The sequence below is a fragment of the Bos taurus genome, chromosome X, assembly GCF_002263795.3.
Source record: "Bos taurus isolate L1 Dominette 01449 registration number 42190680 breed Hereford chromosome X, ARS-UCD2.0, whole genome shotgun sequence".
In the NCBI taxonomy this organism is placed as follows: Eukaryota; Metazoa; Chordata; class Mammalia; order Artiodactyla; family Bovidae; genus Bos; species Bos taurus.
The window spans coordinates 95,996,413-96,012,357 of record NC_037357.1 but is presented as its reverse complement, the minus strand read 5'-3'; the positions used below and the strand labels follow the sequence as shown (position 1 = coordinate 96,012,357).

At 39.7% G+C, this 15,945-nt stretch overlaps 1 protein-coding gene across 3 annotated transcripts in view; it reads right to left on the bottom strand.

Moving 5' to 3' along the window:
- MTMR8 (myotubularin related protein 8) overlaps positions 1 to 15,945 on the bottom strand; it is a 285,490-nt gene that overhangs the window by 54,223 nt on the left and 215,322 nt on the right. The window contains exon 13 of one of the 3 annotated variants that reach the window (XM_059883795.1): positions 2 to 14,301. The exons of the other annotated variants lie outside the window; for them this stretch is intronic. Within the exon in view, the coding sequence (XP_059739778.1) occupies positions 14,235 to 14,301 (67 nt within the window). The 3' untranslated portion in view covers positions 2 to 14,234. Of the gene's footprint in view, position 1; positions 14,302 to 15,945 lie in introns of those variants that run through there. 3 annotated transcript variants of the gene reach the window in all.

Here is a 15,945-nt window from a genome sequence, read left to right as displayed (position 1 = left end):
ATGGTATTAAGGGAGAGTAAAACAAATATCCAAAAAGGAGAAACCAAAGATTAACCCCAGGCAAATGGCAGTTACAAAATCAGGCAAATAATAATTCAAATAATGGAATATACACATATCCATATACATGCATGAGCAAGGTGTTAACGGTCAAACAAAAAATAAAGTATAATAGATTGATCTGGTGAACAAAGGAAATAAAAAATTATATTTACCAGTTAAGAATAAAACTAACTTAAGCACAAACTGGAAAACAAAACTAAAGCAAGGTGCCAACTGGGGAATAAAGCAATGAAAACAAAACTAACAAATATGTTGAGGGGAAAGGAAAGAAAGAAAAGAAAGAATAGATATGCAAATTTAAATAAGGTAAATGAAGATTTATATACATTAAAGGTTAACTCCAAGGGGAAAAGAATAGTTGGAAAGGTTACCAAATAATAAATGTAGAAAAAATGTAATAGGTTTTAAAAAATTAAAATTATAAAAAAGAGAAAAGAGAAAAAGATGGAAGAAGAAAGAATAAAGGGGAAAAAATGGAAAACACCACAGAACTGCAAAAACCTAATGTAGAGGCAGAGGTTTATAACAACAACAGAAAGTGTGACTGAATATATACATATACATATACACCCATAAACAAAATCAAAACAGTCCAACAAAAATTAAGTACAATAGATTGACCTAGAGAGCAAAGGAAACCAAAAATTATATCTACCAGAACAAAACTAATTAAAGCACAAAAAAGAGTCCCTTGGACTACAAGGAGATCCAACCAGTCCATTCTGAAGGAGATCAGCCCTGGGATTTCCTTGGAAGGAATGATGCGAAAGCTGAAACTCCAGTACTTTGGCCACCTCATGCGAAGAGTTGACTCATTGGAAAAGACCCTGATGTTGGGAGGGATTGGGGGCAGGAGGAGAAGGGGATGACAGAGGATGAGATGGCTGGATGGCATCACCGACTCGATGGATGTGAGTCTCAGTGAACTCCGGGAGTTGGTGATAGACAGGGAGGCCTGGCGTGCTGCGATTTATGGGGTCGCAAAGAGTCGGACACGACTGAGCGACTGATCTGATCTGAAAACAAAACTAAAGGAAGTTTCCAATTGTGGAATAGAGCAATGAAAATAAAATTAACAAACATGTTGAGAAGAAAGAGAGAAAGAAAGAGATATGCAAAGTTAGATAGGGGTAGATAAAGAAGATTTTTATACCTTAAAGATTAACTTCAAGGGGAAAAGAACAGTAGGAAAAGCAAGGAAAGGAATAAAAGTAGCAAAAACAATAATAGATTTAAAAAATAAAATTAAAAAAAAAGAGAAAAAAAGAAAAAGATGAAAACTCCACAGAACTGCAAAAACCCAACACAGAGGCAGAGGTTAATGACAACAATAAAAACTGTGACTGAGGAAAAAGTAAGAAAAAAGGAAAAAGCTCAAAAGCTTAGTAGGATTTCTTAATGCTAACAAAATCGACAACTACAACAGATGGAGATATAAAGGGGAAAAAAAGGAAAAAAAAAATCCAAAACAATCTACAGAACAAGTCAAAAAAATAAGAATAATAAATATTTTTCTTGAGTCACTGCTGTCAGAGTCCTTTGCCATGCTGGGCATCACAGTTCACCTTACCTCCCTACCATGCCATCCAACACTGTACTGATCTATGGACCTGCTGTGGGGGCTGCACAGATTCTAATCTGGTTCTACTCCTGTGGGTTCTTGCCTCCAGTGTCCATAGATATTGGAACTAGCATGTTTTCTTTATGGGAGCTCTCAAAGGCCTTTTATATATTCCATAGGCTCAGAGTCTGCTTAGTTGATTGTGTGGACTTAATCTGCAGCTTGTACAGCTGGTGGGAACGTTTTGGGTCTTCTTCCTTAGCCACACTGCCCCTGGGTTTCTATTGTGCGGGGAGCCAGCATGGGAGTCCCCACCCATGACAAAGATCATGCGGAGAGGCCTGATATGCAAAGGCGAGTCAGGGCTCGAGGGACCCCCTGGATCTGCCTGAGGGTCTACCCCCAAACCAGAATCTGTCTGTTTTACTATTTTACGACTTTCACCAACTCCTCTGACATTAACGGGGGGCTATCCCCGACCACCTTTCTCTGAAGGAAATAAACTTAAAGCTCTAGTTAATAAGCCTCCTGGGCATAATAGGAGTGTTTAAATCCAAACCCCTCAGACGGATCTCTAACTTGCCTGACAGGTTTACCCGGACTCCTATAGCTATGCATACAATTGTTTACAGTCTTAGTATAGAGCCTCTCTGGGAGTTAGAAATTGTTAGAATAGGACTTGTAGAAGATTTCATTTTTGAGCCAATGCTTGCTGCCAAGTTTCCACATCCCCTGTATTGTATCCTTGGAAGTGTATTAATTTAGTTGGTATATAGAAAAAATAAGTAGTGGCCTTGGTGTTAACAACTTTAGACCCTTAAGATAATGAATTCTTTCCTTTGTTGTAAGCCCACTGCACCTTTGCCCTATAGGAATGCAACTTTATCTAACACCTTCCGAGGATGGCACCAAACTTTAAAATAATTACTCTTAGAGAAAATAAGTCTTATGGTTGACAAACCTTTATCAGAGTCATAAAATGTTAACAGGCCTTCTGGCCAAAAGATGATGTAAATCACCTAAACCATTTGTATACGATAAGTCTGCAGAAAAGAAAAGCCTGGTCTCGATGAGGATCAAAGACTGCTGACTTTGCATGATTTTACACCCCCTATTATCCTCTATGCACAACTTAAGGTATATAAGCTTCCTTTGAAAATAAAGCTATGGGCCTTGCTCAAAGCTTGGTCTCCCCGTGTTGTTCTTTTTTTGTTTCTTTCTCTCTCCTTTTCTTTTCTATTCTTCCTTCAGGACATTTAATTGGAGCACAGGGGTCCTCTGGGACCACTTACTTGCCTGGGCTTCTAAGACCCACTCGAGAAGGTGCCTAAGGTGGGGCACCTTCAGCAATTTGAGAGGGAGCCTGTGGCCTCCATGGTCAGAGCAAACCTGATGTCACAGGTTTTATTGATTTTCCACATAAACCAGTTATAATGAGCCTCTAATCTCTGCTTTGCTATCCTTTAATCGCTAATGTCGTCCTCCCGAGGGAATCCCTGGATCCAACTGTGTCTGGACCCCGGTACTATTGTGGTTTTATTTCCATCTCTACATGTGGGTTGTCCACTGGGGTTTAGCTGCTGAGGCTCTCCTGGAGGGCTTGGGTTTGCCCCTGTGAGGGCCAGCTGTAAAAGTGGTGCAGCTGCTTTGGTTGCAAGGGTTCTGGCAGCACCAGGTACTCAGGGGGGTTGGTGGCTAGGGCAGCAGGTAATATAGTACTCTAGAAGAGTATGTATATTGTCACCCTGCTTATTTAACTTCTATGCAGAGTACATTATGAGAAATGCTGGACTGGAAGAAACACAAGCTGGAATCAAGATTGACGGGAGAAATATCAATAACCTCAGATATGCAGATGACACCACCCTTATGGCAGAAAGTGAAGAGGAACTAAAAAGCCTCTTGATGAAAGTGAAAGAGGAGAGTGAAAAAGTTGGCTTAAAGCTCAACATTCAGAAAACGAAGATCATGGCATCTGGTCCCATCACTTCATGGGAAATAGATAGGGAAACAGTGGAAACAGTGTCAGACTTTATTTTTCTGGGCTCCAAAATCACTGTAGATGGTGACTGCAGCCATGAAATTAAAAGACGCTTACTCCTTGGAAGGTAAGTTATGACCAACCTAGATAGCATATTGAAAAGCAGAGACATTACTTTGCCAACAAAGGTCTGTCTAGTCAAGGCTATGGTTTTTCCTGTGGTCATGTATGGATGTGAGAGTTGGACTGTGAAGAAGGCTGAGCGCCGAAGAATTGATGCTTTTGAACTGTGGTGTTGGAGAAGACTCTTGAGAGTCCCTTGGACTGCAAGGAGATCCAACCAGTCCATTCTGAAGGAGATCAGCCCTGGGATTTCTTTGGAGGGAATGATGCTGAAGCTGAAACTCCAGTACTTTGGCCACCTCATGCAAAGGGTTGACTCACTGGAAAAGACTCTGATGCTGGGAGGGATTGGGGGCAGGAGGAGAAGTGGACGACAGAGGATGAGATGGCTGGACGGCTTCATCGACTCGATAGACATGAGTTTGGGTGAGCTCTGGGAGTTGGTGATGGACAGGGAGGCCTGGCGTGCTGCGATTCATGGGGTCGCAAAAAGTCGGACACGACTGAGCGACTGAACTGAACTGAAGTGAGAAGGGTATGGCAACCAGTACTGGGCAATACACTCCAGTATTCTTGCCTGGAGAAACCCCTCTCTGACAGAGAAGCCTGGCAGGCCACAGTCTACAGGGTTGCAAAGAGTCAGACAGGACTGGACTGAAGCGACCCTGCATGCATAAAGACAGGACTTTTTTTTTTTTTTTTTTTTTGGTCTGTGGCAGCTCTGCCCCAGGGAGAGTTGAGAGTGAAGGTGGTGCAGCTGCTTGGCTTGTGGGGACCCTGGTGGCGCCAAGTGTTCAGGGACACAGAATGCCTCCACGGCAGGAGGTATGGCCCTATCAGAGTCATTTTTTGAGCCTCTTGTAGCTGGCGATCAGAAGGCCTCTTTGGCCAATCTTTCTCTATAGCTCTGCCCATTCAGGCACTTAGAGGGATCCCTTGCCTGGGGCCCTTCTCTGTGGTTTGTCATGTCAGGCACATAGAGGGGCCCTCCTGACTGGGGTCCTACTCTGTAGATTGGTGCATCAGGCACATAAAGGGGCACCCTGGGTGCGGACTTTCTCTGTTGTTTGGTGTATCAGGCACAAAGAGGGGCCCTCCTGACTGGGGTCTTACTCTGTAGACTGGCACATCAGACACTGAAAGGAGCACCCTGGGTGGGGTCCTACTCCATATTTCAATGCATCAGGTGTTTGATGGGCCAGCCTTTCTATTGTTCAGCTGTTCATACTGGCATGTGTAGAGAAAGAGGCTATGGTGACGGCTCCACCCACTATGCATGACTGAGCAGTATCGCTTTGCTTCCATGGCTGCCTGGCTTTCTTCCACAGGCATTTCCCACCACGATCCCCTCCCTCACATCCCCTCAATCCATCTCTCTGGAGTCAACAGCAGCCCTCACACTGGGATTGCTTCACAATCCCTAAACTCCAGCTCCCAGCTGCTGCCTCTTCCAGGAGACCCGTGTTCCTGTCCGGCATATGTATGGCTGTGGCAAGTACTGTCTGATTCTCATTCCATTTAGGCTGCCACAGATCAGCTGTTTCACTCTAAGCCTTAAATGTTTCTCCTCTGACTCAGACAACTGCCCCGATGTGGGGATTGGACCCCTGTTTCAGTTCCCCCAACAGTAACACTCCTGTTTTTCCCCCTCTTTCCTTCATCCTGCCGAGTTTTGCATGGTTCTATATATTCTTTTCCACTGGTCAAGTACTCCTGTCCACTCTCAGCTGGTGTTCTGCATGCACTTCAGAAGGTGTATTCTTGAAGTATCCATGGAGAGAGACTCCACATCCACCTACTCCTCTGCCATCTTGTTCTCTCCCAGTTGTTTGTTTTTGTGATACAGAGATGTATGAGGTATTTATATATCTTGGAGATCAATTCCTTGTCAGTCACTTTGTTTGCAAATTTTTGTTTTCCCATTTTGTTGGGTTGTATTTTGTTTTGTTTATTGTTTCCTTTGCTGTGCAAAAGCTTTTAAGTTTAATAAGATCCTGTTTGTTTATGCTTGTTTTTATTTTCATTACTCTAGGAAGTGGATCAGAAAAGATATTGCTGTGATTTATGTCAGAGAGCATTCTGCCTATGTTTTGTCAAAGGGTTTTTATAGTATACAGCCTTAAATTTAGGTCTTTAACCCATTTTGCTATGACAAACTTAGACAGCATATTAAAAAACAGAGACATCACTTCACTAACAAAGGTCTGTATAGTCAAAGGTATGGTTTTTCCAATAGTCATGTACGGATGTGAGAGCTGGACCATAAAGAAGGCTTAACGCTGAAGAATCAGTGCTTTTGAATTATGGTGCTTGAAAAGACTCTTGAGAGTCCGTTGGACTTCAAGGACATCAAACCAGTTAATCCTAAAGGAAAGCAACCCTGAATATACATTGGAAATACTGATGCTGAAGCTGAAGTTCCAGCCACCTGATGTGAGGAGCTTACTCATCAGAAAAGACCCTGACGCTGGGAAAGATTAAAGGCAAAAGGAGAAGCGGGTGGCAGAGGATGAGATGGTTAGACAGCATCATTGACTCAATGGATATGAATTTGAGCAAACTCTGCAAGATAGTGAAGGACAGGGAAGCTTGGCATGCTGCAGTCCATGGAGTCACAAAGAGTTTGACACGACTTGGCAACTGAACAACAATCCATTTTGAGTTTACTGTGTATGGTGTTAATGTTCATCGCTCATTCATGTTCAACTCTTTGCAGCCTCATAGACTGTAGCCCACCAGGCTCCTTCTGTCCATGGAATTCTCCAGGCAAGAATACTGGAATGGGTAGTCATTCCCTTCTCCAGAAGGGTCATCCTGACCAAGGTATCAAACCAGAGTCTTCTGCATTTCTGGCAGATTCTTTACTGCCTGAGCCACCAAGGGAACCAGAATGTTCTAATTTCATTCTTTTCGATATAGCTATCCAGTTTTCCCAGCACAACTTATTGAAGAGACTGTCTTTTTTTCCTTTTTATAATCTTGTTGCTTTTGCCATATTAATAGATTAGCTGACCACAGGTGCGTTGGTTTATCTCTGGACTTTTTATCCTGTTCCCTTCATCTATATTTATGTATTTGTGCCATCACAATACTGTTCTGATGACTGTAATTTTGTAATATAGTGTGAAGTCAGGGAACCTGATTCTTCCAAGCTTGTTTTTCTTTCTAAAGATTACATTCAGATATTTGGTGTCTTTTGTGTTTCTCCACAATTAATTTTTTTGTTGTTGTTCTGTGGAATTTGCTCAGTCATGTTCAACTTTGTGACCCCATGGATTGTAGCCCACCAGGCACCTTTGTCCATGGAATTTTCCAGGCAAGAACACTGGTGTGTATTGGCATTCCCTTCTCCAGGGGATCTTCTTGACCCAGGAATTGAACCCGGGTCTCCTGCACTGCAGGCAGATTCTTTACCATCTGAGTCAGAAAAATGCCATTGCTAATTTGATAAGGATTCCATTAAATCTGTTGTGGTTGCTTTGGACAGTACAGTCATTTTGACAATATAGATTCTTTCAATCCAAGAAAGAATGTTATATCTCTCCATTTGTTTGTGTCATCTTTGATTTCTTTCATCAGGATCTTACAGTTTCCAGAGTACAGGTCTTTTGCCTCCTTAGGTAGGTTTTCCCCTAGGTATTTTATTTTAATTTTTTTGATATGACATTAAGTGGGGTTTTTTCTATAATTTCTTTCTGATCTTTTGTTGTTAGTATACAGGAATGCAACAAATTTTGATGTACTAATTTTGTATCCTATAACTTTACCAAATTCATTGATGAGCCCTAATAGTCTTCTGGTATCATCTTTATAATATCACGTCATCTATGTATAATATGTCATCTGCAAACAGTGACTGTTTTACTTTTTTCCAATTTGGATTCCTTTTATTTCTTTTACTTTTTTGGTTGCCATGGCTAGAACTTCCAAAACTAGTTGTATAAAAATAGCAAGAGTGGATATCTTGGTCTTGTTCCTGATCTTAGTGGGAATGCTTTCAATTTTTCACCATTTGAGTATGATGTTAGCTGTGGGTTTGTCATATATGGCATTTATTATGTTGAGGTAGGTCCCTCTATTCCCACTTTCTGGAGAGTTTTTTTTTTTTTTTTTTTTTTAATCACAAATGGGTATTGAATTTTTTCAAAAGCTTTTCCTGCATCTATTAAGATGGTCATATTGTTTTTAATCTTCAATTGGTTAATGTGGTGTATCACACTTATTGATTTGATGATACTGATGAATCATTACATCACAGGTAAAAACTCCACTTTGATCATGGTGTATGATCCTTTTAATGTATTGTTGGACTCAATTTGCTAATACTTTGTGGTGGATTTTTATGTCTGTGTTCATCAGTGATATTGGCCTTTAATTTTCTTTTCTTTTTTTGTATCTGTTTCTGGTATCAGGGTGATGGTGGTCCTGTGGAATAAGCTTAGTAGTGTTTCTTCCTCTTCAATTTTTGGAAGAGTTTCAGAAGGATATTTGCTAACTCTTCATGTTTGATAGATTTTGCCTTTGAAGTCATCTGGTCCTGGAAATTTATTTGAAATTTTAAACCACAGCTTCAATTTCAGTACTTGTGATTGGTCTCTCATGTTTTCTATTTCTTACTGGTTCAGTCTTGGAAGTTTTTACCTTTCTAAGAATTTGTCCATTTCTTTGGGTTGTCTGTTTTATTGGCATACAGGTGTTTATAGCAGTCTCTTACGATCTTTTGTATTTCTGTGGTGTCAGCTGTAATTTCTTTTTCACATATAATTCTTGATTTGAGCCATGAACTGTGGCAAACGCAGTGTGGTCCATCCACTGTGAGCACTCCCCACACATGTCAGCGGTATTTGTTTGCAGTGTCCCTCCCTCCATATAACACCACCGAACAAGTGAGCCTAAATAAGTGACCACTTTTGCCCCCTTGTGTCAAGGTAGAAATTAGACACTAAAGAGACTTGCAAACAGAGGATGCCCCCCCACCAAAAAAAAAAAAAAAAGAGGGCCGCTATGGAAGTAACTTGTGTATCAGAATAAAACCCTGCATTTAACACTGGAGACTGTGCATTTGAAGGGCACCTATAGACCTTGAGAACAAGTAGAAGCCCAAACAGGGGATTATCTGACACTGAACTGACCCACACTGCCCATAACAGCTCCAGAGAAATTTCTAGGTATATTTTTACTATTATCACTTTTTAATTTTTTAAAAAACTTAGTTCTTCATTACTTCTTTACCTGTCATTTTTATAACCTACTATTACCTTTCAGAAAAACCCTGTTTTTTAAAACAAATTCCATATATATATTTTAAAATTTGGGGGACTGATTATGTTTTGTACTTTTTATATTGTATTTTTGAGAGTCAAACCTCTAACAAGTCATCTATATATACTACCTACAGGAGACCCACCTAAAACTTAGGGACACATGCAGACTGAAAGTAAGGGGCTGGAAAAAGACATTTTATGCAAATGGATGCAATACTCATATCAAATAAACTAGACTTTGAAATAAAGACCATGATAAGAGACAAGCACACTACATAATGATCAAAGGATCAATCCAAGAAGAAGATAGCACAAGTATAAATATATATGTACCCAACATAGGAGCACCTCAATACATAAGGCAAATGGTAACAACTAAGAAAGGGGAAATTAACAGTAACACAATAATAGTGGGGGACTTTAATACCCCATTCACACCTATGGATATATCAAATGAACAGAAAATTGGCAAGGAAACACAGGCTCTAAATGATACAATGGGCAAGTTAGACCTAATTGATATCTATAGGGCACTTCACCCCAAAACAATGGAATTCACCTTTTTCTTAAGTGCACACAGAACATTCTCCTGGATAGATCACAACCTGGGCTATAAATCTAGTCTTCATAAATTAAAAAAAAAAAAAAAACTGAAATCATTTCAAGCATCTTTTCCAATCATAATATGGTAAGACTAGATGTCAACTACAAGGAAAAAAAAAAAAACTATTAAAGACACAAACATAAGGAGGGTAAACAACACGCTTTTGAATAACCAACAGATCATGGAAGAAATCAAAAAGGAAATAAAAATATACACAGAAAAAATGAAAATGAAAGCACGACAACCCCAACCTATGGGATTCAGTAAAAGCAGTGCTAAGAGGGGGGTTCATAGCAATACAAGCCTACCTTAAGAAACAAGAGAAACATGAAATAAACAACCTAACTTTATACCTAAAGAAACTAGAAAAAGAAGAACCTCGAAGTTAGTAGAAGGAAAGAAATCATAAAACTCAGAGCAGAAATAAGTGAAAAAGAAATGATGTCTCAAGCAAAGAGTATCTTAAAGCATATATATGGAATTTAGACAGATGGTAATGACGACCCTATATGTAAGACAGCAAAAGAGACACAGATATAAAGAACAGACTTTTGGACTATGTGGGAAAAGGTGAGGGTGGGACAGTTTGAGAGAAAAGCATTGAAATTTGTATATTCAGTTCAGTACAGTTCAGTCGCTCAGTCGTGTCTGACTATTTACGACCCCATGAATTGCAGCATGCCAGGTCTCCCTGTCCATCACCAACTCCCAGAGTTCACTCAGACTCAAGTACATAGAGTCAGTGATGCCATCCAGCCATCTATCCTCTGTCATCCCTTTCTCCACTTGCCCCCAATCCCTCCCAGTATCAGAGTCTTTTCCAATGAGTCAACTCTTCCCATGAGGTGGCCAAAGTACTGGAGTTTCAGCTTTAGCATCATTCCTTCCAAAGAAATCCCAGGGCTGATCTCCTTCAGAATGGACTGGTTGGATCTTCCTGCAGTCCAAGGGACTCTCAAGAGTCTTCTCCAACACCACAGTTCAAAAGCATCAATTCTTCGGCGCTCAGCCTTCTTCACAGTCCAACTCTCACATCCACACATGACCACAGGAGAAACCATAGCCTTGACTAGATGGACCTCTGTTGGCAAAGTAATGTCCCTTCTTTTCAATATGCTATCTAGGTTGGTCATAACTATTCTTCCAAGGAGTAAGTGTCTTTTAATGTAGGCTGCAGTCACCACCTGCAGTGATTCTGGAGCCCCCAAAACTAAAGTCTGACACTGTTTCCACTGTTTCCCCCCCTATTTCCCATGAAGTGACGGGACCAGATGTCATGATCTTCGTTTTCTGAATGTTGAGCTTTAAGCCAACTTTTTCACTCTCCTCTTTCACCTTCATCAAGAGGCTTTTTAGTTCCTCTTCACTTTCTGCCATAAAGGTGGTGTCATCTGCATATCTGAGGTTATTGATATTTCTCCCTGCAATCTTGATTCCAGCTTGTGTTTCTTCCAGCTCAGCATTTCTCATGATGTACTCTGCATAGAAGTTAAATAAGCAGGGTGACAATATACAGCCTTGATGTATTCCTTTTCCTATTTGGAACCAGTCTGTTGTTCCATGTCCAGTTCTAACTGTTGTTTCCTGACCTGCATACAAATTTCTCAAGAGGCAGGTCAGGTGGTCTGGTATTCCCATCTCTTTCAGGATTTTCCACAGTTTATTGGGATCCACACAGTCAAAGGCTTTGGCACAGTCAATAAAGCAGAAAGAGATGTTTTTCTGGAACTCTCTTGCTTTTCTGATGATCCAGCGGATGTTGGCAATTTGGTCTCTGGTTCCTCTGCCTTTTGTAAAACCAGCTTGAACATCTGGAAGTTCACAGTTCTGAAGCAGGGCAAAGACTAATAGAGTTGTGCCAAGAAAATGCACTGGTCATAGCAAACACCCTTTTGCAACAACACAAGAGAAGATTCTACACATGGACATCACCAGATGGTCAACACCAAAATCAGATTGATTCTATTCTTTGTAGCCAAAGATGGGGAAGCTCTATACAGTCAACAAAAACAAGGCCAGGAGCTGACTGTGGCTCAGATCATGAACTCCTTATTGCCAAATTCAGACTGAAATTGAAGAAAGTAGGGAAAACCACTAGACCATTCAGGTATCACCTAAATCAAATCCCTTATGATTATACAGTGGAAGTGAGAAATAGATTTAAGGGACTAGATCTGATAGATCTGATGAACTATGGACTAAGGTTCGTGACATTGTACAGGTGACAGGGATCAAGACCATCCCCATGGAAAAGAAATGCAAAAAAGCAAAATGGCTGTCTGGGGAGGCCTTACAAATAGCTGTGAAAAGAAGAGAAGCAAAAAGCAAAGGGGAAAAGGAAAGATATAAGCATCTGAATGCAGTGTTCCAAAGAATGGCAAGAAGAGATAAGAAAGCTTTCCTCAGCAATCAATGCAAAGAAATAGAGGAAAACAACAGAATGGGAAGGAATAGAGATCTCTTCGAGAAGATTAGAGATACCAAGGGAACATTTCATGCAAAGATGGGCTCGATAAAGGACGGAAATGGTATGGACCTAACAGAAGCAGAAGACATTATGAAGAGGTGGCAAGAATACAACAGAAGAACTGTACAAAAAAGATCTTCACAACCCAGATAATCATGATGGTGTGATCACTGACCTAGAGCCAGACATCCTGGAATGGGAAGTCAAGTGGGGCTTAGAAAGCATCACTACGAACAAAGCTAGTGGAGGTGATGGAATTCCAGTTGAGCTATTTCAAATCCTGAAAGATGATGCTGTGAAAGTGCTGCACTCAATATGCCAGCAAATTTGGAAAACTCAGCAGTGGCCACAGGACTGGAAAAGCTCAGTTTTCATTCCAATCACAAAGAAAGGCAATGCCAAAGAATGCCCAAACTACTGTACAATTGCACTCATCTCACACGCTAGTAGAGTAATGCTCAAAATTCTCCAAGCGAGGCTTCAGCAATACGTGAAATTTGTATATTACTGTATGTGAAATCGATGACCAGTGTAAGTTAGATGCATGAAGCAGGGCACTAAAAGCTCCTGCTCTGGGACAACCCAGAAGGATAGGGTGGTGGGGAGTTTGGAGGCGTTTCAAGATGGTCGGACATATGTACAGCCATAGCTGATTCATGTTGATCTATCGCAAAAACTACTACAATACTGTAAAGTAATTAGCCTCCAATGAAAATAAATTAACTAAAAAGGAATAAATTCATAAAAAACAAAAAGGAGAGAACATAAGTGTAAAACAACATCAAACCACAAAAAGAAAAACAAAGAAAAAATGAAGAATCAACAGGAAAACAAGTTTTAAATTGGATATATATATAAATCCTATATATTAATTATATATAAATCATATATATATATGATTGCCTTAAAAGTCAATGGACTAAATGCTCCAATAAAAAGACAGAGTGACAGTTTGTATAGGAAAAAGAAAGCAAACAAACAATACCCTATAATATGTTGCCTACAAGAGACCCAATTTAGGGCAAAGGATATGCATAGATAGATATCAAGGGGATGAAAAGGCATATTTCATGGAAACAAACAGAAATGAAAAGAAAGAGGACGTTGCAATACTCATATCAGACAAAATAGACTTTAAGTTAAAGGCTTTATAGAAAGATTAAGAAATACATTGTACAATGATAAAAGCATCAATACTAGAAGAGGGTTTTACAATTGTCAACATATATTCACCTAATATAGAAGAACCCAAATACATAAAACAAATATTAACAGACATAAAGAGAGAAATTGATGGGAATACAATAACATTAGGAAAGTTTAACACTCCACTGAGATCAACGGGCAGATCTTCTAGAGAGCAAATCAATTAGCCAATAGAGATCCTAACTGGTACAATAGAATAGCTACACTTAATTGTCATTTTCAGTATGTGCTAAGTCGCTTCAATCGTGTCCGACTCTTTGCAATCCTAAGGACTGGAGCCCTCCAGGCTCTTCTGTCCATGGGATTCTCCAGGCAAGAATACTGGAGTAGGTTGCCATTTCCTTCTCCAGGGAAACTTCCTGACCCACGGATCAAACCCAGGTCTCCTGCATTGCAGGGAGATTGTTTACCAACTGAGCCACTAGGGAAGCTCACTAGGGAAGATGGCAGTGATGGTTGCACAAAAAATATTAGTGTACTAAATGCCTCTGAACTGTACATTGAAAATGGTCAAAATGATACATTTTAAGTACAATTTATCACCATTAAAAAAAAAAAAAAAGTAAGAAAACCCCAGAAAATCCTACAGGGTCTCAACGGATAAATCTGAGGATTGAAATTTGAGAATAAGTTCTTAAATGGGAACCCCCAAATCACTCCTTTCCTTTCCTCTCCCTGCCATATCCTTTCCATTTCCATGGGATTGTTGGATATTCCTAGTGCAATTGAGTCCAGTTTTTACTTATTTCAAGGCCATAATCAAGAACAGAGCAGAGATTATTTCTGTGAGATTAATGAAAGTATGCAAGGAAAGCTAGCCTTTTAAATTTTTCAGTTGTGCCGTAGGAAAATGGTAGTAGCATTAGTATGAAGGGCTTAAAATAAATATTAACTGCTGTGACTAGAAATAAGTTGTACAAAATTCTTTTAGGGAAAAATAAGCAAACAAAAATCAAACTCACATATTAACTTCTTCTTTTCCAATTTGGATCCCATTTATTTCGTTTTCTTCTCTGATTGCTGGGGCTAGAACTTCCAAAATTATGTTGAATAAAAGTGGAAAGAGTCAATATCTTTTAAATTCCTGATTAGAGGAAATACTTTCATTTTTTCATCATTGATTTATGATGTTAGCTGTGGATTTGTAGGTTTCCTCTATTCCCAATTTCTGAAGAGTTTTGAAGTCATAAATGGTTGTTGAATTTTTTCCAGTTTTATTTATTTATTTATTTTTACTTTACACTATTGTATTGTTTTTGCCATACATTGACATGAATCTGCCATGGGTGTACATGTGTTCCCCATCCTGAAACCCCCTCCTATCTCCTTCCCCATCCCATCCTTCTGGGTCATCCCAGTGCACCAGCACTGAGCACCCTGTCTCATGCATCAAACCTGGACTGGCGATTCGTTTCACATGTGATAATTTACATGTTTCAATGCCATTCTCCCATATCATCCCAACCTTTCCCTCTCCCACAGAGTCCAAAAGACTGTACACCTGTGTCTCTTTTGCTGTCTCACATACAGGGTTATAGTTACCATCTTACTAAATTCCATATATATGCGTTAGTATACTGTATTGGTGTTTTTCTTTCTGGCTTACTTCACTCTGTATAATAGGCTCCAGTTTCATCCACCTCATTAGAACTAATTCAAATGTATTCTTTTTAATGGCTGAGAAATATTCAGCCCCATTCTGTATATGTACCACAACTTTCTTATCCATTCATCTGCTGATGGACATCTAGGTTGCTTCCATGTCCTGGCTATTATAAACAGTGCTGTGATGAACACTGGGGTACATGTGTCTCTTTCAATTATGGTCTCCTCAGTGTGTATGCCCAGCAGTGGGATTGCTGGATCGTATGGCAGTTCTATTTCCAGTTTTTTAAGGAATCTCTACCTTGTTCTCCATAGTGGCTGTACTAGTTTGCTATTATTTTCTCCCATTCTGAAGGCTGTATTTTCACCTTGCTTATAGTTTCCTTTGTTGTGCAGAAGCTTTTAATTTTAATTAGGCCCTAATCTACCTGATAAAGAATTCCAAATAATGATGGTGAAAATGATCCAAAACCTTGAAAACAAATTGGAGTTACAGACAAATAGCCTGGAGACAAGGATTGAGAAGATGCAAGAAAGGTTTAACAAAGACATAGAAGAAATAAATAAGAGTCAATATATAATGAATAATGCAATAAATGAGATCAAAACACTCTGGAGGGAACCAACAGTAGAATAACAAAGGCAGAAGATAGGATAAGTGAGGCTGAAGATAGAATGGTAGAAATAAATGAAACAGAGAGGAAAAAAGAATTAAAAGAAATGAGGACAACCTCAGAGACCTCTGGGACAATGTTAAATGCTCCAACATTTGAATCACAGGAGTCCCAGAAGAAGAAGACAAAAAGAAAGACCATGAGAAAATACTTGAGGAGATAATAGTTGAAAACTTCCCTAAAATGGGGAAGGAAATAATAACCCAAGTCCAAGAAACCCAGAGAGTCCAAAACAGGATGAACCCAAGGTGAAACACCTCAAGACACATATTAATCAAATTAACAAAGATCAAACACGAAGAAGAAATATTAAAATCAACAAGGGAAAAACAACAAATAACACACAAGTGGATTCCCATAAGGATAACAGCTCATCTTGCAATAGAAACTCTTCAGG